This window comes from Corapipo altera, unplaced genomic scaffold, assembly GCF_003945725.1.
Source record: "Corapipo altera isolate COAL_440 unplaced genomic scaffold, ASM394572v1 24, whole genome shotgun sequence".
Classification (NCBI taxonomy): Eukaryota; Metazoa; Chordata; class Aves; order Passeriformes; family Pipridae; genus Corapipo; species Corapipo altera.
This window is the reverse complement of record NW_020884903.1, coordinates 9859545-9887458: the sequence shown is the minus strand read 5'-3', so window position 1 is coordinate 9887458 and position 27914 is coordinate 9859545. Positions and strand designations below refer to the sequence as shown.

General features: G+C 35.6%; 1 protein-coding gene across 3 annotated transcripts in view; it reads right to left on the bottom strand.

Annotated features, from left to right (window-relative positions):
* Window positions 1-27914, bottom strand: part of ZNF407 (zinc finger protein 407) — a 334117-nt gene that overhangs the window by 16791 nt on the left and 289412 nt on the right. The window contains exon 9 of one of the 3 annotated variants that reach the window (XM_027650926.1): window positions 15819-15860. The exons of the other annotated variants lie outside the window; for them this stretch is intronic. Within the exon in view, the coding sequence (XP_027506727.1) occupies window positions 15841-15860 (20 nt within the window). The 3' untranslated portion in view covers window positions 15819-15840. Of the gene's footprint in view, window positions 1-15818; window positions 15861-27914 lie in introns of those variants that run through there. 3 annotated transcript variants of the gene reach the window in all.

Genomic DNA, 27914 nt, shown 5'->3' with positions numbered 1-27914 from the left:
CATGTAATGCTGACAAAGCACTATTTTGCTGCACAATCTATGCAGTATAAAAAGTTCTTTGCTGCATCATGATCTGCTCCAATTTGTGTATAAATAGCATTCGTAATAAAAGGAAATGTAACATCAGGTTTTACTTAAGTAATCACTCCAAAAGAGGTTGGGAGATAATGCAGCTAGCACACCAGAAAAAAAAAAAATTAAGGGCAACTGCAATAGCTCTTTCTGAATATCCTTTTGTTTCTCTATTTTTATGAATCCATTCACATCAAGTACTTTAACCCAAAATATTTAGATAATTATATGTTGGGATGGTTTGAGGGCAGTTTGGTTCCTACAGCTGAGGTACCATCTAAATGTGCAGCAAACACCAGAAAACTAAACTTTGAAAGCAATCATCTCCATAACTTTAACCAGTCATCTCAAGAAAGCTCCTACTTCTGAGGATAGAGATGCATCACTGAAAAGATCAAACTAGCTGTGAAGTCCTTAAGATCTACTTTTCCAAATGTTAATGCCTTGAGTTATATACCCAAATGTAAAAAAACATTACCTATTTCTATGAGGCAACATGCAACACCACACTGACAAAGTAGCTGACACTAGGCCACAAGGGAACTGAGAAGTCCAACTGTTCTAGAATTGCAGCTGTCCAGTACTCACTGTCTCAATGAGCTTCCACAAATCCTTATCTGACCAGCAGATCAAGTACTTCCATTACTATGATGGACCTATGATTTATATCTATGGCTTTGTTACCTCCAGTGCATGGCACATGGAACAATACTGCTCAGAGGTTAACAGTAAAATTATGTCTACATTCAGGTTGGACAAAATTCCCACAGATTCACAATGCAATTAATACAATTTTGAATTAAAGCAAAAATAAAATCTGGATTCTGCTCATTCTTTATCATTTAACGCCAGTGCTCTGAAATCCATCCTGGCTTCCAACTGCTATTAAGGTGATGATTAAAAACTACCTAGTCCTGAATCACTTGGGATAGTCAGCTGGTCCCAAAACTAGAGTGAAATAGCTTTTGATTACAGTTATATTCTGTGAACTATGAGGCAGGTGAGGAGGTTTTTTCCTCATGACCTATTGGCTAAGTTCTTGAGGGCTGCTGAGAAGTTGCTGTAGCATTAATTAAAATTTCTACCAGTTGAAGTGATATATCACGAAACTTTGGCTTTAAGAGTTGCTGAATACCAGATAAAATTCAACTTCTCCGTGCTATGTGCATCTTCTGGTGTTTTTTTATTGTATGAATGTGGGAGAAAGACAATACTCAAGGAAAAAGGACCACCTTAATCTGCATTAGAATGAGATTGCCCTGATTAAACCCTGACAGAGATGTATGGGTATGCAGTAAGTGCCAATCTGAGCACTCAGATATGGAATTAGGACTTCATATATACACACTTACTTTAGAAAGTGGATCTCAGAGGATAGATAGGGTTGCCCACTTAGCTCAGAAAATCCTGCTCCAGTTTCAAAAGCTCCTTGTCACTGCAGAACAATTTTGAAGCAAAGTGGTATGTTTGGTGGCCTCATTTGCATGACAATACCCAGAATGCTCTCCTAGCTCACAGCTATTTCATGGAAGGGCTGATGCATTCAAGGTTTGAGAATAAACCCAAATCATGTGGGTGTACCAATGCACATAATTTAAATACTTCCCCACAATTCATGTGCAAAAGGTAAAACTATTAAAGTGGGAAATCATTACAGGTAACCAAACTAACCTCGTCATCAGCAGCATCTCCTAGAAATGAAAATTACAGATGGTAGTTTGGCAAGTCTGAAACTCATTGATTAATTAGATGATCGTCTCATACCTACATGTATATGCTGTAAGTGTTGACATCAGTCATCAAGGTTGCTGTGAAGAGCTGTCCCAATATATTAACAAGCAATTAGAAAAACTAAACAACTCACAACATATAGCACAAATATAGAATAACAGTTCATCAAGATGGACTTTGCTTGTCTCCTGCACTTCTCTCCTCCTCTCTCACAGCTTGCTACATAAAATAAATGCACTACATCGACTTACACTGCAGTATAGAATATCACAGTCTGCTCTATTGTGTGGATTTCACTGCTGAGAAGCTGTAACACTAATTGCCAGTTTCCCACGATCAAAGTAATTTGGTTAAATAATTGGTTTACATTTACTATATTTTATTTGCCTCACAAAAACAAATGTTATAACAAAAGATCATCTGAAGAGGAGGGAATGCTATGGTGATAACACCAATATGGTGCCAACATATGGAGAAATATGTGTGTTTTGTGCACATAAACAATGACATGAAGCTTCAGCTGTTTAGAGAACAAAGCTTTACACCTGAGTTAACTTAATATTATGATATGTACATTCTGGTGTGTGTGCGTATGAGGGGTGTTCTGATTTTGGCACTGAAACTAAAGAATACTGTTTTAAATGCTGATTAAGTGGTGATCATTTACAACATATTCGTGACAGGTAATGAATGATAGCATTTCTTCTTTTTGATTTCTATTCTATCAGTTACATGAAGTCTGCACTCACACGTGAAACAATAGTTTTTCTATACCTAAAATCAGGTTGATGACATCATGATATCCCTTCAAGCCATTCTTAACTTTTCAGATTTTTTTCTCTCTTTTATTTTATATAATATGTGGATTTGACCACGATTTTCACAGCTCCTCCCTCGATGCAGAAAGGGAACACAGTAACTAAATGCCTGCAGCAGTCGACAGAAGCTGTTTCCTTTAAGCTCCCTCTGGACTACCAGGCATGAAGAACGGCTGAAACATTTTCCTTCAGCCACCAGAGCTGCTTATTTTCCAAATGTTGCCAGAACAGCTTCATTCAGCATAGGCTGCCACTGGAGTTCCTTCAAAATTCTGCCAGAATGCCTTAAACTTAAAAGTAATTAAAAGCCTCTGAAAAACTCATAAGTCAAGGGAGTGGCATAACACCCATTAATTACAGTGCTCAGTGATGTCACACCTGTGACTTATGAGAGGCTGTCCTGAAGTGGGATCAGAGCTGCTGTTCATAATTTATAATGGTGTTTTGAAGACTGTCTATTGAAAAGCAGGATCAAACTAGGATGGTACATATAGCAGCTGATTGCATTATATAAAAAATAATATTGTGCCATTCGTTGTAAAACTATTGTGGATGAACACAGGTTTAAATACCAAACACACCAGCACCAAACAGTGCATGTGCAGTGGGACCATGATCCTGTGAAAATGTCTAGGTTAATGACAGCACTGTTAATGTCAACCAATGGCCAACTCTAAGAACAAACAGAAAAAAGAACTTCAAAGGACAAAGTGATTGCTAGTTTTTCCAGTGGGTCCTACAGTTGACTAATTTTTAGTATATTAATAATGAAATCAGAAGGTCTGTATACTTTTGCTTAATTGTGCTTGGCTGTACTTGCAGGATATAAATAGTTGTAAAGAAAATGCAATCCTGAACAGGTTATCTGATATGAATAGAGGTATGTTTATTTACATCAGTCCTCAGATGCTATTTTTGCTAAAAACATTAAATTAAATTATACAGACCAACACTCAGTTTTATGAATTTGCAGTAAAAGTTGTCTGTATTGGATAGTCAATTACAGAAAAAAACAGGCAATGTTTCTGCAACACATTAAAACCTGCAATTTGCTTTTTTCCTTTGTCTGTTTTGAGTTTAAATGGAAACAAACCTTACAGTATAGAATTGGCTTAAGGTCACCTGTCTACAAGGGATTACTGTGTAGTTCCTTTTATATTTTTCCCCCTACTAGTTTGAGGGACAAAAGGGCAGCTGTACCCTAAGGGCTTTTTCAAATAACCTCTTTAGCAAATAAAGTCATACCCTATGTATAGAGGCCATTTCATCCCAGTCCCATGGGCTGCCTGTAGGGTAAAATACTGAATTTTTCTGGCATATGTCACTGAATGTGAAAAAGAGGACCACTACTTACAGAAAGTTAAAGGCTGAATGAAAGAATGTGAATTTCCTTAATGCACTAATTTAAAACATTGTATTAAGCTTAAAACATCAGCTATAAGCATCTCAGAGAAACACTGGAATACATTTATGTGAACCATACAGAGACTCACATACCAACAACTGATTTACTATGGCTTAAAAACGCAACAGATTCAGCTTATCTGAAATCTTAAACAAACAAATATATTTTCTCTAGGGAAAATAAATAAAATTAAATTGGGCCTATTCTTTATGAAAGCACTCTCATGACTGTATCAACTTAACATTACCATAAACATCTCTGAAATCAACTGTCAAGAAAGAATCTGTTATGCTTATATAAATTACTATTATTGTTGTTTTTATTGCTGCACTTGCTGCACCCCACTTCTGTAATTTGTTAAAAGATAACAAGCAAAACCCCAAACTTTCAAGTATTCGTAAAGTATAAAATAACGGTTTTAAAACAAATGATTTGACAGCTGCAAATGCAGGATAACACCTAGTTACATTATAGAAACAGTGTGGATAATTACTTTTTTCAGAAGGAAAGACTCCGTGGACCACGGTCCTGTCTGATTTTCCCTGCAGCTTGGATAATGTGCAGTAATACAAATCCTGTTGTCACCTCAACCTAAGTCTTTTTATCATCTATACATCAGTAAGAATGATGAGAGACGTCCCATGATTCTAACAGTCTTCCTTTGAAGGATCCACATGTTAATTACTGCACTAATTATGGTTTTTGAATAACCAAATGAAGTAAGCAGTCTATGGGAGGTACAGGCATAAACCTAAGACTGAGAAAATACTAGTTACTGAAGTCATCAGTGTAAACTGACACATTGAACATGCTTAAAAAAGTAGAAGTAGATTTTAAAAGACAAGCATCTTCAATAATTAGGGTTCCACACAGGAAAAAGAAATGTTACTTCTTAATGGCAAGTGCATTTAAACTGTTATCTAAAGATCTGAAGGTAAGCCTGCTTAATTCACTGCTTCTTCTTTTGTTATTAGGAAAACATAATTGTTCCAAATAATTAGCACTAGAGTACATCACAAGCTGACAACAAAATTATAGAAATCTTCATATTCAGATCCGTCTAGCTGGCTATTAGGAACAGTTTCTGATCATAACCCATTAGTTGAAGTGCTGTGAGTTCTTGATTGCCACCAAATAACCTCAGATATCTGCCTAAGTTAACAGCCTCTATTTATTCAGAGTTTTCTTGACAGTAAAAATTGCTTACAATTTTTACAGCTGCCACACAAAAGAACAGTATCGGATGTGCGCACTTGCAAGACTAGGTGATAAAATAATTGAAATGTGGATTTTAGACACAATTTTAATGCCTAACTTTCTAAATGAAAAACAGCTAAGGGATTTCAGTGTGCTATAATGATACTATTGACTTTCCTGTTTATTAAAAATTAACATGAACACATTCCAAATCTATCTAGTTGTGATGGACATGCTAATTAAAATAAGATTTTTTTGGGGTGAGGTTTTTTGGCATCACATCCCTACTTTGTCCTTTTTTTTCCCACTGAACATCGACTAATCAACTGCTAAAGATATTTCTGTATCTTAAGGATCAACCTTTTTTTTTTTTTAAATAATACTTTCTTGTGATTAATACCAGGACATAAATAGCTGCTAATCTATTTTGTAAACAGATAACTAGCACGGATAGCATCACAACAAATGCTACCAGAAAGTGTAGTATATTTTTAAAAGACACTGACAAATGAATCCTCTGACAGAAATCACTGCTGTAACTCCAACAGAAAAAAAAAAAAGAAATCAACAAAAAAACAGATTCACATGGTGAGAAGGCAATGGCACTCAGTTACTTACCCAGCTTCAGTGAGTGGATTATTGATAATGTAATACAGACAAAATGAAAACTTGTTTAAATTTTCCATCTAATACTTTAGTTATCTATAATGCTATTTGAAGACCCTTTAAAAAATGGTTTGTGTTTTTTTTTTTTTTTCCTGATAATAGCTTGGTTTATAAACCTACAAAGCTTTATGTCAAATCCCATGAGGGGTAACTTTGATTACGGGAGTAATTAATGATGCTGGATAGTAATATGGATTTTCTGTTAAGATTTGAGTTTGAAGTTAATTAGTCTCCACATTATGATTTGCTGATTAATTACAGATATTTAGTTATAGAGAGAGATGTTAATTATTAATCTAAAAAAATCATCTTGTGTAATTAACTAAAACTTTGACGTCAGTCACCACTCTCCTTGTATGTAACTTCCAAGGTGCTGATTCTACTGGAGGGAGACACAGGCCTCCCACAAAATGTAAAAAAACACCCTCTGCTATCTTTTTTGGGTGTATAGTGTAGTGAACAAATTTTACTCTTAATTTCTCAGGACAAGCCACCCACTTTGAAGCAGGACAGTAACTTAAGTCTCATGAAAGTGCTGATCTTTCATCACTTATTCTTACAATATGCCTCATCTTATCACAGAAAAAAAGAGTGCTATAAAGGACATTCCACTGTGAGTCTTAACTGGGTGTACTCTTGAAATCATGTCTTAACCTCAGAGCTGTGATGTTCTGCTGACTGATGGGCTTTGTCAGTTCCCATGTCAAACTCTGGAATGAGCTTCAGCGTTGCTACAGATATCAGTATTTTCTAGTCTTTAGCAGTGCCAAGAAAATATTAGAGCAAAACTACTAATTAATGTAATAGCTCAGTTAGAATTTAAAATCACCTTTTGTTTAAAAAGAAACCCCACCTTATCTCCCTCCCCCCTCTTCCCTTCTCATCTGCAAGGAAAAAATCTTACTGTTAATGTAAAGGGGATAGGAATGCGATTAAGAAATAGGGTTAAACCGAAAAGCATCAGCAGCACACCAATGTCCTGGAATTTACCCTAGTAACACAGACTCTGAGCAGGGATCTGTTTACATTATCTCTAGATCATCTTGACAATATTCATTCTCTATTTACCTAAATGAGGCAATATGATGATATTTATTGCTCAGAATGGCTAAATATAGACTTTTCCTGAGCACTCAGTATCATAGTGGGAGGTTTTGCTCTAATCTACATCTTTAAACTGACAAGCTGGAGCATTCCTAATGAATGCCTCTTTTCATCTGGATGTCTGTGTGTATTTGACAGTATAAATATTTAGCAATATCGGAGTCAGCTTGTGATTTTACCCAGATGGACTGATTGATGCCTTGGCTTGACGTTGCCAAAGACAATCCATGTAGTTATATAAGCAATTTCTCTCTTACTTCCTAAGAAGCAATTAGGTGGCCAAAGGCAGCAACCCAAAAATAGTGAGAATACTTCTGGTATCAGCTGACAACTCTGAGGGATAAATAAAATATGGTACTTAAATTATTACCACTTTACTTTCATGAATCATGGGATTAAAGCTTTCACTTCTAAAGTACATATAAATTGCAGGGTTTCTTATGTCTGTAATTTGCAAGAACCTAAGTTAAAATACCAGCTAATCAGTCAACTCACATTCACCTTGGGAAAAGTACCACCCTTCCTTGTCATTTTTGTAAATTGCATGCCTAAGCACCAGTGTTATTTTCAGGGGGGAAAAAAGCTTGTTGTCAATAACATATATTGCAGTCTAGTTAAAACAACATTTGTTAAGGTTTAATCGCAAATGTAATCTGCTTTTAAAGTTTAGACAGAACGCTCAGAGAAATTCAAGGGACAGATAATAAATCATTTTCTCCTATCCTGGGTGTGAACAAGGTAGGCTGGAGTTTTGCAGGTATGCTGCCTTTCTCTCCTACATGTTGAAGACTCCCGTTGGTTTCCACAGACAGTTCAAAAATATAGGGACTCCCTCAGCTAAGAAATAAAGAATTTTTGAACTATCTGACTTTGAAACAACATAAGCTGCACTTTTCATATAATTAAATATTCCCAATAATTTTATTCAGTTTGCATTATTGGCATACGCTTTGTAATTCATAATGTGTCTGCATAACAAATTGCAGCAACGAGAAGTTTTAGCTAAATTTCATGCACACATATATAAAAATATGTGAATGCAAAAAAAATCCTGGATACTGAATGTCAGCTTTACATTAGCTATGCACTGTTTGTCTGTGTCGGTTTTACATGGTGTAAGATGCCTGCAATGATTATGTCTTGTGCTCTTCTGCATGTTAGTGCTTTGGGGGGAAAGAATAGTCAGACGTTATTTTTGGCAAGAGTAAAATTTGCATGTCTCAGCTATGTTGTTGGTTCTGCTCCCCTCCCCAAACACCTTTAGTTTCTTTGTTTTCTATTAACTCATCCCAGTCTTTGTATACCCCATGCAATAACCCAGGAAAAAGGGCAGGGAAGACATTATTCTTCTTGACACTAATACCTATAGATCCTGTTCTGCAGTGATACCTCTCCCAATCACGAAGTATCTCAGCAAACAGAATTCTCCAAACTCAAGAGCTGGAACCATTAATATATTCCACACGCAAATGGGACACAATGTCCACTGGTAATCAGGCAAACACAACAAGGCTTCTTGGGAACTGGCCATCTGCTTATGACGTACAGGAGCTTTAAGTGCAGCAGCATCAGTTACAGCACATTCTCAGAAAGGCAGTCTCTGACTTACCTGTTTTATTATTATTCTGTGACCAGCTGGGTGCCAAATAAAAATAAATGTATGCTGTTTTGTATTTATTGGATTTGATTAGTAATAAATTTGTTATTGACCAGATCCAGAGTGTGAAGGCCTGAGGCACAATCCAATGGTCTCTACTCACTTGATCATTATACCCTGCATTTTCAATCAAGCTGCATTGAATTGTGCTATTCTGTGTTTTGCTTTTGAATTGTCTCGTTTGAGAATGGAGGGTGAGGGATGGAGATAAAAGTTGGTATTTTCTAATGAGAAAATTAGGAAAGAAAGGGAAGGCTGTCCCTTTAAACTAGAAGATAACTACAATACAGTACCAAAAGAAATGTGGTGATAGAGTTCACTGTACATGGTACAATCCATTGCACAGGTTGACGTGAGAAATTACTAGGTCTGATAAGGCAAAGTTTAGAATAAACTGCATTGTTTTACAAAATATGTCATCGGGAAAAATGCATTAACTCTAATCAGCCAAAATGGTGTGATTCATTGCTTAATTTCAGGGTACCAGGCTATAAATTACATCAGGCCTGCCACAACTAATTTTTGCAGTGGCATACTAGATGAAAAATGAAATGTCCAAGTGGCTACAAGTGAAAAGCTTCCATCTTTCTTCCACAGCTGAATATTACTTACTCTAATGATGTATAATAGCCTGCAACTACACTTAACCTGTGCATTAAATAGCAGCACAAACTGTTTACCTAGAGTTATGAAGAAGAAAACAGCAAATCAAGCAAAGGAATCTAGAGTGTATACATTAACCTCCCACATGCCAACATAATTGTCCCCTACAGATGATGTATAACACTTACTCCAAATCATACTTTTTTTTTTCATTACACATAATAGCTTATGCTTCAAGTATCAAAAGTGTCAAAGCATGTGTGATAAATTGATGCCAAAATGTACCTAATTAATAAGTCTGATGATGTTTAGATTAAAACAGATGTTGGTTATGTTGTTAACAGAAAAACAGCTAATAAAAATAATTGCAACCTATATGCCTAAAACCTGCAGGTATTATTAAAAAGAACAACAAAACCATGTCATACGTGAACAATACAAAATAGTTAGTAAGCTTTTTTGGGTGTAAATGTTCTTTTATCCTAACAACAGGCCAAAGCAATTAATCAGATCAGCAGTTACTAGCAACTATCCCTTATTTAAAATCCATAGCTAGGCGTTATAAGGACACTGTTTTTACCAGTGCAATAAAAAGTACTGTAAAGCATACTTGCTATTATTCACTTACAATAAATAAGGGGAATTCTGTGACGATTATGTGAAAAAAAAAAGATAATGAACTCCAGAAAGTTTCTAAATGTGATCAAGTAATCCATCATTACTACAAGTACCTTGCAGATACCGTTGATTTTAACAGTTCAAATTCCACCAAAACCAAACCAGAAATAACATGGTATTTTAAAACTAGTTTTAAACTATAAATTAAATATCATAATATTTAAAATCTTGGGGGTTTTACCTTCATGGAAAATAATGGTTTAGCACTTTACTTCCCTTAAAAATATAGTATCCAGGGAGAATCTATTGATGGAAAACCTGATGACAAAAAATTCTATCAGTCTGAAGCAAGTTTTGGAGAATCTGATTAGGTCTCATGCTGCAATACTAGGTATTCCATTTTTGCCAAAGGGCCAGCTATTATTATTAACATCATTTGTCTGAATCATTACTCTGCACCTTGGTTCAGCAAACACTATGAAGATGGCATGGTAATAAATGACCGCAGGATTCTTTCCTGCTTCAGCCTGTTTTTATCTGCCACCTCTCTACCGTCAGCTCCATCTTTCTGAACCTCTCTGAATCCCCAAAAGGGACGGGGCGTCTATTTGTTTTCCACTAGGTTACCACTCTGTCTATTGTTGTTTGCACTAAAGGGTACGAATTCAATTCATTCTTGTGACATAAAAGCACTGATACAGTAAATTTTTTGCCCAAGAGAAAACACAAAGTTGCTGAATATGGGCTAAGATGTGAAGCTCTTGTATGTACATGAAGGAGCTTTCTGAGACAGTCTTGCTCACTAAATACTGTTTTTTCTCCACCACAATCTAGACAATCACATTACAGTATTTTAAACTTATACTAACCTTGTCAAATTGGTACCTCTTGCAAAATTGTGTTGGAGGGGTTAAGTAATATATCCTATTGTACCTATAAGCAAGAGAAGGAACAAAGGGCTGGGAGGTAAGATAGCCAATCGGTAGCTGTAAGATTAAGTAAGCCAGTGCTTCCCCGATAATAACGGTTAGTGGGAATGGCAGATGAGAATTGAGGAAAATAACAAATAACCAAGGAGAAAAGACTTAAAAACAGTAAAATAAGATAACTGGAATGTGAAGGAACTACAGGTCATTGACTAATCTTATTTTTCTGCATGCTGAAATTCACACAAATTACCTTTATTCATATCTAAACACGCCAACAAATAATCAGTCTGCCAATGAACTGGTCAAAATTGAACAGACTAGGCATATGTCTTATACTTCACTCTGCAAAATAAAACCAAAACCTTTCAGAGATGTAATGAGTCTCTTTGGTTTTAAATAAGAAAATATGCATATTTTCTTCTTTAATAATAAGAAGTACTGAAGTGTTGGAAAATACTATATCAGGACCAGACATCTCGTCAAGATTTCCCAATTACAAATATCTAGTCTGAGATTCCATCCTTTTGCAAAATCATGAGGCAGATTCTATGAGATGATCCATTAACAAAAATAAATTTTAACGTCCCAATATATGTAAACATATCAGGCTGTGAGGGAATTTAAGTCATGTAAATGCAGTTATAAAGCAAACTTAGCACTGGCTTTTCACGGCCAAGGGCATCTTGTTTTCCCAAATACACTGTTAAAAAGTGCCAAACTTAGTAAATCCTACAGAAAATAGCCAAGTACTTTCTTGTCTGAGTCTTATAGAATGCCTAAAAATAGCACTCCTAAATCTGAAATGTTATAACTATTTACAAAACCTGAAAGGTTGCATTATACACGACTTTCTTTGCTATCAAAATGCTCTACGTTCCTGCCAGAAGTTAAGAAGTTATCACTTGAAAATCACTGGCTAATCTAGCTTGTACTAAGATGGATTTTTAATGAAAGTTTAATGAATGATAAATACTTGTTTCTTGATAAATGTTTAATTATGCCAATAATTACCAACTGCTGAAAACTACTGTTGTGTTAATAATGGCATTTTAGTATACAAGCAGTTTCATGAGTCATGATGCTGTTAAAGATCAGAATTCCATCTGTCTAATGCAAACTAGCAAAACAAAAGAAAAGTCTAATTAATATTTTGATACATTTTCCCTATACACTTTAAAACGGATGTCCTTTTGTGAAACAATAAATTTACTAACTTCCTATTTGAGAGGAGAAATAAATGTCTCAGAGCTGTTACGTTATTAATCATTCCTACTATTTGAACCTAAAAACTGAAAAAGAAAAAGAAATCAAGCCAGATGTAGCATATGTATGAATGCATCTTCATTACTATTTTTTGGAAGAGGAGAGAATGGGACATTAAGGTGATGATGAGACCAAGTTTTCACCTGAAATATTTTGAAACATTCATGTACCACACTACATTAGGAACATTAATCTGCAGAGTTATCTAGGATGTAAAAAAGCCATCAGACTGCAACCCTCACCTCTTACAAGTGAGAGGGCAAGAAACATCAAATTGTCATGGCACCCTCCCATGGCCAGATAAAATGGAGATTTTCTTAGAAGTGCAAAGAAGATAACAATATAGACAAGAAACAAATGAGAACAAAGTAAAAAGAGAGAATAACATTGCCAAGAAAAATAATAGGGGATTAAGGAAGACTTTCACTGACTTATTTCTTCAAGGGTGCCTCTTAGTTTGAAAATACCTCCCATATTTGTTGTGTTCATGGTACTAATTTTGGCTCTGTCTCTCACATAATTGCCACAATACTTGTGGATGGCCTAACCAGGCATCCTGGTGATGTGCTAATCCATTGGGCATGCCACAGCACATGACAACCTAAAGGTGTGCTCTGGTTGTTCATCAGAGGGTAGGCTTGCAATGTGTGCAGCACGCAACTCCGGTCTCAAAGATGGCCTTGGGACTGCCCTTAATGCAAGTTCTATTGGTCTGTTCCAAATCCCAATGAAACCAGCAAGAATATTTCCCATGGACTGCCAAGAATTTTAGTCAGGTCATGTCTAAAATACTAGGGCTAAATTCATTATATGAATGCAAATTCAGTACTGCAACATATGTCAGCTGAGATCTGACTTATTAACAGACCCTTTAATATAACAGAAACACCTTAACTTGTGAGATTCAAAATCTAAACAGGATCATACTGTTCCATGAAATGGTACATTAGAAAAAATACATTTACTGAGCTGAAAATTAAGCTTTTAATGATTGAAATATGACTTCTTCCCTGCATCAACTCCAATGTTATGATGAATTTTTCATCGTGGTATTTAAAAGGAGTTTCTGATCCTTATAAATGTTGCGTTTACATTCTTTTACAAATGTAGAGGTTTTCCTTCCTTTTGAACCTACTTCAAGTTTCAATTTAAATGGATCTTTGCTTTTCACAGCAAAGATGGGACAGAGTGCTGTAAAACTTCTTTTATTCAGTAATCTTATATGTCATGGGTTTGGCTAGGCGACCCTAAAAATTGTTTTCATTTCCTACATCTGCAAATTCATGACACAAATTTGTTTTCTAGATAAAGGAAATGCATTTCTTGAGATGGTATTCTTGTTTAACATTTATGTAATCTTTACTATGCATCAGGATGTATTGGAGGAATTTGACCTCAACTTGGGCACCTTACAGAATACTTCTCTACAGATTCTGAAACTAGTCTTGTAGTTCTGAGAATTGCCTGACATTTTTTATTTATTTTTCTACTGAAAAATACTTTTTTTTTGCAGATTGGCAGTAGGTCATAACAGGAAGGTAGTTAACCACAAAACCAGACCATATATACTCTAATACTGAACCAAACAAAAATACTAATGGAATATAAGAAAGGAATTTTTCTTGCTGGAGAGAGAGAGGGATGCTGCTACAGATTAGTACAGTGAGCCTGTTAGCATCCATATAGCATCTGCAATGCAATGCAGAAGTCAGTGCAGTGAAACAGAAATCAAGTCCATCCTGACAAATGGCTGGTGGCTAATAACACTTCCTCCCTAAGATTAACTTAGGACAGTAAAAGAACAAATGCAAAGGTATACTAAAATGTATATTGACAATTTTTCTGCAGTTGAATCATAGCAGGCTACTGCTATAAGGTTATAAAATTACCTAGATTGTACAACAATGTATGACAGAATCAGTTATAGCCTTTTTGATGCTGTCATACTGTGTTCCGTAACACTTGGAACCTAAAGGCAATAATTTATAGCCATCATCCTCATCAATATTCTCTATTTTAAATAGATGCAAAACCCATTCAACTCTTAATACTACAGAAAACTTTGTGCCACCAGTATTCAAAACCATAAAGAAACCAGCTCTTTCAACTGAGTCAAAATGTTCCCTAGACCCTTGTGGGGGCACAGGCTCCTGTCCCATACAATGGCAGGATGGGCAAGTCAGTCCCAAACCCCACCAATTTCAGGAAAACAGGCTGCTTTGCTCTTCACAAAAGACAGTAGAGCAGATCAGCTAACCTTGCCGAAAAGCATTATCATAAATCATAAAAATACCTTATTAGTAAAGAGATATAGTAATTTGCAAGTTTTTAAAGATAGCTCAGTTCTGAGTAACTTGTCTATGAAACTTTCATTCTATTGCAATATTACAGTGAAGTTTATATGCTTACAAAAATGCTGCTTACAAAAATCAAAGAACTGTCTTAATCCCACTGCCCCCAGCCTTTATCCTCTATTTCAACATCTTTGCAAACATTACTCCTCTTGAAGTCAACAAACGAAATGCTTCATTCTGAATATCTCAGAAACAATTACATACATGCTGTGTTAACAATAATATTTTGGGGGTTTCTGTGCTTTTAAGGCATGGTAACATGCTGGTAAAAACTGCCTATGCCCACAGTTCCTCTCATTACAGCTGGACTGGGTGGACTATACTGACTGGAGTTGAGAGGTTGAAGATTTCACCTAAAAAGACGTTGTAGAGACAGCCATATATTAAAGTTTCACTCCACGTAAATGGAATGTCACTCTTTTATAACTACAGTCCACTATGATAATCCTCTTGGAATGCATTAATTATCATCCACCAGATAAGTGTCAAAAGCTACATTCCTAAAGGATTATCAATTCCCACCCAATTTCTACTGCAGCTGAATAAGAAAGAAGAAAAGTTAGTGGAAAAAGAAGCAGCATCAAGAAGCTCTTAGCGTTCCCCCAGCTATTCTCAACTCTGAAAATATGGCCTTTTGAAACAGCTCAGCCATTCATACAGCTCTCATCACAACTGCACAAGAAGAAGAAAGCCATTACATAGTAACTGTCTTAAAACAGGAAAGATTTTGTCCTGTAGATTCTTTTATTATATAGCAACATTCTCCTTAGAAGTAGTGGGAAAAAGAAAAAAAAAACAAACCCTCCACTGCTAGAACACCTCAAAACCACAAAAGAAGAGTCTTTCTTCTTCAAATTAAGGCATTTTTATCCATTACATCAAATAATTTTCTACTGCCTTTTTTTTTTTTTTTTGCTATGCTTTCACTTTTCTACAGTTGAAGAGAACAGAACTCAAATAAAACTCTCAAAAAGACTTTGTGAATAACTTGATTAATTACATAAGCAGGAAAAGGCATAGAAAAAGTAAAGTGTTCCAAAGATATGGACTGAGACTAAAAACAAAATGTAAGCAAAATTTGATTTTTGTGAAAAATATTATCTAGCCACACCCTTCCAAGTACAGACAATTATTAAAGTTAGTGTTTGCTTTTTTATAGGGTTCTGGATGTAGTTTACTACTTACTTTTTGGTTAGGTAACTATGTGCAACTGCCATTTGTGAAAAATTCAGTCCATCCAACCTCACAACAAGAAAAGCATATGTAATCAATTGAGAAATACACAGGAATCCAAACACATGGATAGGTAATACCATTTAAAACCAGCATCGCAAATTGGTCTGCAGGTCTAACATTTTGCCTACAACTTCAGTAATCTTGGAAACTGATGGAGATGAGATAGAAGAATTCTTTAGCTTCTCAGTCAGCAATGAAGTGATACTCCTGCATGGCATTAAGCAGCATTAGTAGTGTTTTATTTACAATTTATTTGTTGTAATTGTTCTTAGGGGTATTGTGCCAGGCCCTGTACAAACACAGGAGCTCAGGAAAGCAATCCACTGAAAGGGCTCACAATCTAAAGACACAGTGAGAGTACACTAGTAATAGTGAACTCCTAATGTTGAACATCTTACTACACATGGTCACACTACAATGGAAAGAGGCCTTTTATTCCCCTAGTGTCCTAACTAGGACATTTCAAGTCATTAAGAATACTGACCTTTTACTACATTTGTTGCTATCACTGTGGGGCATCATGCAGGAGGAAATGCTGTGCAATTTTTCAGGTGAGAAACTTTTGGTAGATTCCTGTAGGACAGTTTCCAAAAGTAAGAGTGTCCTCGTAAAGTTCCAATATTTTTAAGTTACATTACACTTATCTGTGTTTCCCCTACAGTTTAAACTGAAAAGTACATTAGTCATGTAATGTTGCTCTGTGTTGAAAACCCTGCATGTTTCACTTCAGCTACAGCTGGTTTTCACTGAGAAGTGAAGCCTTCTGGATGTAATGGAAGACTAACAGATTTCAACATCCTTCGAGATAGGAGATGCTATAGAAATATTAAATTATTGCAGTAAATTTGGAATTTTTGGGGGAACTGGAAGGCTGAATTGCAAGACACATTTCTTGTTTCTTCCTGTACAGGAGTAGGCAGAATTTATTAGCAGGCACCCACGGATCTAAAACCAATCAGACTTCTACCCTACTTTGCGTAAGAGGAATAGCTGGTCTTCCAACTGTCACTGAAATAGGATGAGATTCTGGGTTTTGTTTGTTTAACAGGGCTTTTTAAATGAAAACTTTGGGACATCTGTGGGTGCCTTGTATTATATTAACACATGCACCTCGCTGTCTCCTGTCTTAACAGTGTGTTGTCACATTTGCAGTTTGGGCAAGACAGAATTGCTCATCTTCCCCTCACAGCCCATCTGGTTTCTCCCAAGCTGCTCAGGCGACAACACTCTAAAGAAAAAGCGATGTTATCAGGGGCACGTACCAATATATATCACATATTGCAGCATGTTTTGTCATTTACAATGCATCATAAAAAGTTACATTGCATCTGACCTACAACATGATGTAATGTAAAATGACATGCTTACATTGAACAACATTACATTACTCAAAAATCTGAATTTAAAGAAATAAGCAAGGGAGGTGTCTATTTATTTGGAATGATATAAATTTTGACAGACATTAAGTCAGTCAAGAAAAAGGGGGAGGTGGTGTAACTAAATATTTAGCTGCATGGCTGCTTAGTCACTTGCTAATGCCATTTTTTTACAAACAAAAAGAATTAAATAATACACTATGTTGTACATCTTTAATATTAAACACAACAGATGATATAATCACACAAATAATATCAGGAACTTTCAAGGTGTAAAGCTGCAGTCAATTTTCTTCATGTTTTACTACTAAAACTGCAACGATCAAGCTGTAAAAATGCATTTTAAGGCTTTCTGTTGGATTTTTAAGAGCAAGAGTACAAAGCAGAGCGCTCTATACATTCCACAGATCTGCTTTTTAAGAATCAACATGGTGCACACCATGTGAACTGTCACATTAATAACCCTACGCTGATATTCAAATTTTCTGTCTTAAACTAAAGAAAGATTGAATACCCTGCTGTTGTGTGGCCAAGATTGAAGAGGTGTCTCACTGACATTGTTCAAAGTTTATGAAAATATATGAATGCTCAAATGTCATTGGCTTTGCGCCTCCAACAGACTGTGGTTTTATGAGAAATCAGTCTTTTAATCAAAATGATGGAATACCTTAAGGTCGAATCCAAAGATATCAGTTAATATCTAGAAACGTGCTATTTCTGCATATTTTGCCAAATTTGTGGTGCATTTTAAAGTGTTAATTTGTGCATTCCATATTGAAAATTGATCTTGAGTTTTAGCTTTTTGTCAAGCAAAAACATATGGTTACAAGCTCTATGCATTTTATGTGACGGCTGTTGAAGCTGTCACATGCGCAAACTTGATAACTGATGTGACACATACGCAAATAATTTGCTTGTTTAGTAACAATTCAAAGATTCATTATTCATGCAAAAACACGTTGTTTTTTTAAAAATGATCAGATGGAAGTAGTCTTCATTTTGCACAATCTAGTCTCATTGGTGTGCAAACACTGATAAAATAAAGCTGGGAACTAAGTGGTATTAAAACAAATCCAAGAATATGGGTATTCTCAGATAATTATTGAACCAGATGGTGTTTTTTGTTAATTCTGCCATCAGTCTGAGAACTTGATGTCTTACATCTGCACTTGGTAAAATAAATTTTGCCACTGACATTATTTCAGTTTTCTTAAAATATTTCAATCAGTTTTACACCAAGATTTGCAAACATCTGCCATTCTACATGACTGTGAGATGAAATCATTTGAAAAAAATTTTTCTTAAGAAAACACTTATTTTAAATTTAACTTCGGCTTAGCATTTCTGCTGCTAAGATGTCTGAAATACTATTTTATGAATATTATAAATAAAATGCTAGTCATGTTCCAAAATACTGTTACCTTCAATTTTGGGAGGAAGAATCTATATAACCCAGAGAAGAGTTGCAGGTTCATTTGGGGCTACCACCTTGGGATTTTACAGTCCCTTATTTTGCTTTCTTGCGGTTAAGAGGTTAGACCTTCATTGGCACAGAACTAACTAAAACTTCCTCCCCAGCCTCTGTAAGAGTAAACAAACAAACAAACAAACCAACCAAACCTGGAATTTGTGACCAATCTATTTCAATCTACTTTAAATCAATGGACATAAAAGTAATCCAAACAGGCATTTAACCTGCAGCTATGTTTTTTACCCTAATAGAACTCCTCATAAACATTATCACTCAAGTATTGTACCTCATAAACAGATGTGCTCAATCACTTATGCACGTTCAACACCATATATAGCATTTAGATACTTCCTTTCTGTGATCTAAATCACAGCCTTTCTTGAAAATTCAGCTGTAGCAGTCCATAAAATTGTAGAGCTGGCTTAACTACAACAGTGCTCTACTACACCAAATCCCAAATAAGACCCCTTTCACATATTGTAGAATAGATAAACTCCCCTTCTGCCAGTAAATATATGCTCTGTGATACAAGCTGCACCCTAGCAATCATCAGACCACCAGAGGCACCATGTGCGATGGCATTTAATTTATATCAAATATCATAATTGTGTGAACTTATTTATGAATTCTGTAACAGCTGTGGGAAAATCTCTACTGCTTTCACTAGTTGGTGAGGTTTTATTATGGTAATTTGCTGCTAGCACCTTTGTGTGGGTAACACAATGGAGCATACCTGACCTGGCACACCAGTGGAAGGCTTCTGTAGCATGCACTCAAGCAATGTGGGTTTGATTCCTAGTACTACACTCCTGCTCTCTGGTTTGAGAGGAATCTGTGATTAAGACTGTATTTAAGAGTAACGGCTCTGTTTGCAGGAGAACTAGGAATCCTGCATGAAAATATGTTGACTTTCTCTGGTAGGGATCCATTATGAAAGCCTCCTTCAATGCCTTTTATTTAATGAGAAATGGGAGGGATTGCCAAGGATTGTCTGCAAAAGGGAAATTGCGGGGAGAACTAGTATGTCTGTCTGCATAAGCATAATGTTAGGATAAAGACTATTTATCTGGAGATAGATCCAAATCTCCTAAAGTGAACCTAGAGACAGATGAGATCTCCTTTGGTGCACTGATTTATCTTGCCATAAAATGGAAAGAATAGCAGAGTACTTCACTAAGATTTGTTTACTGCATTTAAGCTGACTGATGGGAGGGTGCCATGACACAAACCCACACACTAGGATTTTGTTCCTCAGTGCTCTGACCTGGGATCCACTTTGGGGAGCATCCAGAATTCTCAATCAGTTTGCATGCAAAGGTTGCCTTTGCACAAGAAATCAGGGCTCTCTATGAAGCAAAACAAAAGGGGCACATGGGAGCGGGTCTGTGGCCAGATATTCCCTGACATGAAGTTAGGACACATCTAGGGTATTGAAGTCTGGGACCTAAGAAGTATCCCAGCATCCCCAGTTTATGTGTAGCATTTGCTGTTTCCCAAGCTGAGAACAACCAACAAGTGAGGGGTGATTTATAAAATTATAGACTTGTTCCTCAAAAAAAACAGTGAACACCCCATCTTCCCCAAAAGGAGAAAACACTACCTGTTAGAATATTTTAAATCAGGTTTAAAATAATTCACATGGACTTTTTTTAGAGTACAGAAGCCTATGATTGTTGACTGTTTGTTTTTTTATGTTAATCTTCTTTTTAATCTTTTGGTTCCCTCATAGCTTGAGGCAAGCAAGCTGGACAGAAGCAATATGAATAAATGTATTAAAAATATACTCAATATATTTTGAGGTAAACAACATTTTACAATCACTAGGTGGTTAATTTAAAAAATATATGTATAAAAGTCAATTTGTAGATATTACCTGAATACTATTTTAATGTTATTCTCACCCAATATCAGACAGTTGGTTTAAAAAAAAAGTAAAAAGACTGTGATATGGAATGTCTTTTTTCCTTTTATAGACTTGGCAAAGACCATCAGTTTATGGCCTGTTTCGTTTCTTGCCAGTAGACAGCACTGAAAGTTATAAAACTAAAACAATTGCTTTCATTTATATCTTTTCCTGATTACTCTGATAGCTGAAATGTCTGAAGAAGTTCAGAATCTGTAAAGCCTGTCACATTATAGAAACATGTCTCTTTAAACTAAATGTGAAATTCCAGTAATTGAAGTGATAAATCTACTGTTTTTGCTGGGGTACTTTTGATGAGAACTACAGTAGTAAATTAGAAATTATTCTCTGCTGTTATATCATGGTAAAAGCCTTTCCATTATCTGTTGTCAGTCACTAGGTATGGGCAAATAACTCAGTTGTCAATCTAACTGTGAAACCTCAAGTTCTGGGAATAATCAATAAGGAAAAAAACCAAAAACTCTCTATTATCTTCAAGTAATTCTTTAGACAACTTGAAGTTGTTTTTTCCCTTTTTACTTCTGCACATCTCATTTATTCACAGATATATTGAATATCTTAGAATATTTCATTTTTTATAGCAAGTTTCATGTCAGCTCGTTTTCAAATGGTATATTAGAGTTACATTTCAATATGGGTAAGCAGCTCTACCTATGTGTCTCCGTGCAATTCTACACATGATACAGACTTAATTAAATTAGCAGTAAAAGCCACCTACATTTATTATTGATTTTTCAGCTATACTATTTATTGCCTAATATTTCTATTTTAAAAGTCCATGATGTTTTGCTCTTTCATAGATTCGTGTAAATACCATTTGAAAGACCACAATGAATCTGAACATGAATAAAAAGAACAACTATTATATGCCACATACTTATATTACAATCTAGATTAAAAAAAAAAAAAAAAGCATAAGCAATCACTTCCATCAATGATGATGCCAAACATTTGCAGCCTCGCTTGGTGCAAAGATGGAAAAAAACCAGCTCAAGTAGTTCTTAGCTCTGACACTTACTCTGTGACCAGTGCTCATATCATGTAATCTCCCATTTCCTCATTTCACCAATTGGTAAAAAAAAAGAATAAAGCCCCGAAATAAAACCAACCTCAACTCATGATCACCAGCTAGACTGCTAAAAAGATTCAAAAATTTTGGGAGGGATGTGTGGCTAGAACTACCAGCTAACCAATTTTAATATTTTTTAAATAAACTTGTATTACTTATTTAAAAGATCACTGAAATAAAAGCATTGTAGAAATATTTTCTTGTTCATCTTCACATGTAAATTGTTCAAAATCTTTTGATCTAGCATTAGTTCCAGACACAGAATAGGGACTGAAATATGCAATCAGAGAAAGTCTCAATAGAGTATTTTTCCTCTCCTGATTTTAGAATGTAATGGAAATTGATCTCATTTGTGAAATTTGGATGAAGGTACAAATTCCAATTCCTGGAAATTTAGGAGGTTCAAAATCAGGGTTCTGAGTGAGTCACAAGTATATTTTATGTATTTTAGAGAGAAAAAATTATTTCCAAGTAAGAGTTGAAAATTACTGTTTCAGCTTTGAGTTTGACCTTCTAATATTAGAATAGGTGAACCACTAATCATTAAAGTATTTGAAACTTCAACTAAAATCAGTCAAGGAGAACCAAAGAAAGCCCATACAAAACTGTGCTTAGTAATTTTCTCAGTAACTGCTGAGAATATTAACAAAACTTAACAAATTTATATACTACAATTTTGTGTGCTTGAAAAAAATGCTGTATAAGAAAAAACAAAAGAAAAACTGCTCATAAAGGAACAGATTCTTGGGTTGTTCCACTTTAAACCCAGATTCTACTCATTTATTATTGTACAGAACAACTTGTTTTGGTACCCAAAGAACAAAGTCACAGGCTAAGGCATAAAATATGAACTACCAGTCCAACTTCCTCTTTGGACTTGCTTTTGGAGAGGGAAAGGAAGAGAGGATGAGAAAAATGAGGTGAAGTCAAAATTTGTACTGAAGACCAACAATATTTTTCTTGACGGAAAGAGGTGTAAGAGAAAAGCAAAAAATGCAAGATGAGAAAGAACTACTGTGGCTGAAGCTAAAATTTTTCCTTAAATACTCAGAGGATTGCTATCTTGCTACCGTCTTGCCTTTATCAGAAAGCTTTATATCTCAATTCACCTAGTTACAGTGATATATATCTAGTTGCACTAGAGCTAATCCTACAACACAGGTGAGCTTAACTTGCTTTAAATTAAGTTTACACCAATTTAACTACACACTGTACATTATACAATCATGAAGAATAAAGAGGAAAAAGGAGAAGGTAGAGAAAGGAGAGATTAAACAAACACAAGCAACAAATGTCACTGTACAGTGAGGAGACATTTCTGATACTTCAATAGAGAGTGAAGTAAAGGAAAGGAGAAGCAAGTCAGCTCTAGTCTGAAATGAACTGCAGAGAGAAGTGAGATTCAAAAATGGATTTTAACAAACCAAGATGGGATGCATGAACAATGCATCTAGAGGGCTCTCTGAGGTTCTCTCCATCTTTCCTCTTCCATGCTTACCTTCTATTTAGCTAGCAGTGGTATCTGTAAAACCATTATGCTTTCAGGACATTGTATCCAAGAGCACTAACTACAGCTGATGAAAAATAGCTTACCTTTGTGTTGCCCCATCCACCTTGTTTTTAACATCTTGTTTAAAAAAAAGATAGTCACTTGCAGGTTTCATAAAGCTCACACAAAGCTTTAAGAAAAGACTGAATCTGGCTATCCAAATTGCAGTCTACAAGGTAATTCTGTTTGGCTTAGAAAGGTATGTCTCATCACAAAGCATGAAAAGGTTTACTTGTCATCTGGCTCCTGAATAAACTGCTATACTATAATCTAGTGTCTGTTTGTCAAAAAGTTTGATAGTCTGGTTTCAGTTATAATCTGTTTTCATTTCCTAATTTTTTTTTTGGTCATGTTGGTTGTGATTTTCTATGTCTGGCCCGTTTGGTGATGCTCTATGGAAAGTCTGATAAAATCCATGCCAGCTACTTTTCCATCATGTGAAATCAAACAAAGGATAAAAGGCCCTCATTGTGAAAAAATCCCTAAAATCGAAATGTAATTCAGATGCAGCAGGATGTTGGAAATTGGCATGTATTTACTATTCACTTTTAAAAATACACCCACATTTGAGACTATAAAGAAAGGCTAAAAACCAGAGAGCTGAATGACTAAAATTCACCTCTCCGTAGATGCCATAGACAAACTAATGAAGTTCTGAAGTCTTTTATGAAGCAAAATTTATTGTATAAAAATCTGTTCAGTTGAAATATGATTAATAACAGTCATGACACTTACAAAAAAAAAGCTCTTTCTGTAATTCAATATCTATAATCATGTTCATACATTACAATGTAGGACTGGAAAGGCATTTGGACTACTAGAGGTTAGGAAATGCACAAAACGGAGACTGAGGCATGGGGAATGTATCAAAAAAGTTTCAAAAAAAGAAATTTTTTCTGCAGGAAAAAACACAAAGATAATAAAAAATAAAAAAGACTTCTCTCCTTATTGTAGGAGTAAACATGGTGACTTTCATACCAAAAACATTAGCACCTATTTAAACAGGACTTTTTAAAACAATTAACAAAAACAATTTTGTTTCGAATTTTTTTCGAAAAAAACCATTAACAAGTTAATCTTTTATAACACAGTCTCACACAAATAAACAAATCATGCTTGTTGAGAAGCAGAAGATAGAAGAAATCATGGCACAAAAAGGAAAAAAAAAAAATCATTCAAGACTTTAATGTCTCTCCATAGGTGAGAACTGAGAAAAAACACACAACAAAGTACTCTGCAATGAAGACTTCACATTTCATTCACCCATAAACAAATTTCACAATAGGAACTTATGATACTCACAGCCAGTGGTACTCTAACTTAGATTTAGCCCTTCTTAAGTCAAAAGAGCGAACTGGGGTGACTAAGATGCAATTCAGCATTAGAACACAATTCATGGCTTGGCTTGCTCAAAACTACTCTAAAGAAACATAGCTTTGAAGAAAGTGTCTTATTTTCTTCCATTCCATTTGCCTCAGGACTTGATTTCTGATCCACTTCAGATCCCATTCACACTGATTCACTTAAGAGTTGGACTCGGTGAGATCCTTGTGCGTCCCTTCCAACTTAGAATATTGTGTAATTCCTGTCTGTAACTTCTGATGACTTTATCTTCATATCTTAATTAGAAAATATCCTTAAGGATGTGAAATTCTTATGCCAAAATTTACATGTATACTATTAAACTACAGACCTAAGCAACAGCACAAAGTTTATGTTGTAAACTTAATAATTTTAACTTTTGTAATCCTTGTTTTTTAAAATTTAATGATGATAACATGATAGTGCATTATACTCCAACTCAGCTTCAGGGCAAAGAATAAGTTTATGGGTTTTTCTCTTTTGTCTGGTGTCTAGAGAAGGTACATGAAGTTGCTTGAGTCACCCAGGTCAACAATAGTACATTCTTGTACAGAATTTTGGCCATATATGCCATGCATATATTTTCAGATTTTTTTTAATTGTCTAATAAAAAAAACAAGAACTTTTGTCAGTTTTTGACAAGAAAGTGCATCTATTGTCCTCTACAAACTCTTTTATTTTCTTATAAAAAAAAATCACTTAAAATGATTCTTTGGAAGTAACCATCACTGCTACTCATCTTAGTTTTTGCAGAAAAAAAGGGAAAGAAAGCAGGTTTTTATTCTTTCCTATATCCTCATAAGAAAGGGAGTACATGAAAACTGAAAGCTAGTCTGTAACAGGTACACTGTCAAGAAACTCCCATCTTGCATCTCCATGCAGTATACTTACATATGCTACTTTTGCTGAATAAAAATAATGCAGTTTGTATATACAGATAGGCAGCTTAAAAATCAGCAAGAGCACTTCCAGTTTCACCCTTTGAAATCTGGGTACCAGATGAGTACAACCACATAGGTTCAGAAGCAACAATCAATCTTATCTCTCAGATCTGTTGATGCTGATGCTATTTCTTCCAGTGAGACTACCACACTGCTACAGGAAGCCACAGTATTTAATTGTTGTTCAGTTTTCTATGTTTAATGGTGGTATAAAAAAGAAAGCGAGACTCGAGAAAAATAAGACTTTTACTAAGCTGTTATTGTCCCCTCTGGTTTGCTTCCAGGCCCCTCAATTTCAATCCATGTTGTTCTATTTTGAGGATGTTTTCAGATGCATTGAAGTGCACTTCAACAGATCCTTGAAGCACAACATGGATTGAAATGAAGCTGCCTGGAGATATTAATAATAGAAATCTCTGACACAGCACTGCACACTGAGAAATTGCTTGATACTTATTAGAAAGCATCATGTTAATACAACACTGCTAATACAGAGCTCTATGAGAATGCATAATAAAAATATTGTTAAAAGAATCTGCAAATGAAGCAGCACGTTTGGAGAAGGATGAAGGGAAGATGAAACAGGAAGATGAAGACAGGAAGGTTTTAAGACATTCATAAATACATACTTAACAGGCTGTCCCTCAAACCCCAAAGCCCTCAAAATAAAACAAAAACCAATCTCTAAGTGCACATTTATACCATCATTTACAGATTTACAGTTAACTGTCCCCCATATCCCACCTCTCCCCAAGATATTCAGGGAAAGTAAAGCTTAGAATACTACTTTCCCTGTTTTAGCATCAAAATTCCAGAGAAATGGATTGCAGAAAAGACAAAAAATTGAAAAGCCTTCTATAAATGTTTTTTTGCTTCTGGATGAGGATTTCTTAAGTAAGATTTAGGTCAAGATTATTTGGCCTAATTAATTCTTCCCTAATAAGGAGGTTTATAATGGAAGTACAAACAGACCTTCAACTGTCACAGATCAAACAGTGATATCTCAATAAACCTGGCAACTATTTAAAACAGCCTTATGGGATTACACTTTAAAGAAGAAGGAGATTCATCCAGTTATGGTCCCAATCTAATGGACCGTAAATTTCCCTTCCCCTTAGTAGATGTTCTTCCCAGGAGAGATGACAGGAAAATAGGGAACACTTACTGCTCTAACTCCCAGCTCTACAGCATGGATGCCCTGACCTATGCAAGACAACACAGCATAAACACAAATGCCTGAGTGTAATACAATTCACAACTGCCTGGCTTTCACCTCTATAGATTTTTGCAGTGACATAATTAGCTGTACCAGACTAAGTCCTTCCTCCTGTTTGCATGTGTTATCTAGAGAAGCAATAGCAGCAATGGAGTTTTGCCAGGCAGGAACTGTCCACCTACAAACACACTTTAGAAATAAATACTAAAAGTAGGCTTTTTGTGGACAAATTGCAGTAGGAGATAAAGAGTCAAAATCACAGATGCCCCGTATGGTATATGTATGGGAGACAAGGAGACAGTCAGAGGATGTAACTGATTGCAAAGCACCTGATATTTAAGTGTTCTCCAAAGCTCTACTAACTCAGCCCAAATGAGATTGCTGCTGATTTCCTGCTCCTAACTTAAACTGAATCCTAATATATTCGAAGAAATATGCAACATTATTTTGCAAGCAAACAAACAGAAATTAATCAGCTCTGCTGCCCACATCTAAAAGTCTAGTGGCACCTGAGATGCTGAAGGCTATTTGAGAGGTCCACCTGGGGCAGACAGGCCAGAGGAGGCACTGGAGACCATGCCCTCCTGGAGAGGCAGTGGCAGATCGGAGGGCAGCTCAAATCCAAGCATGTGAGCTGCGTGTGAGCAGCTGAGCATATAGGTGTCTGTATGTAGGAGGTTAGCACAACTCTAATTGTTACCAATTTTCAGAATCCAGGTGCTGGTTGCAAGGATTAACATACTGTCTTATTTCCACAGACTGTTTGAACAGGCACATTTTTTACATCCAAATTGCTCTACACAGACCTCCAAATGTGTTTAAATGAAGAACAGGAATTCTAATTTACCATATCTACAAGTAATAGTAAATATCCTGAAGTCTTAAAATAAATATTCTACTTTTTAAAATAGTTTGCTATTTCTTAAAGAATCTGCGTTCACAATAATTCCCACCTATGATGAGTGGGATCTCTTAGCTGTACTATATGCTGAAAGTAATTTTCAAAATCAGTAGTGTTTTGAGTCTTTTATGACAGAAAGCTTTGTTAACACATTCAGGGCTACACTGTTCTGCCTGGGGAGTAAGGACAATGTGATTCTTCAACCATGGATATGGAGATCTATCCATAGTTCTATATGGAGGACTAAAAAAGTGCCGTGTTCACAACTTTGGGAAATTCCATATTATGTGTAGAAAGACAAGCAGACTACCAATTAGAAACACTGAACAACGGGTATCCGTCAGAAGGTCATAGTCAGAAGTTGCAAACGGGAAGAAAATATGACTGTTAGGAGTGGTAAATAATAGAGAGGGCAGAGGCTAAAAAGTAAAAAAAGTCATAAAGGAACTCTG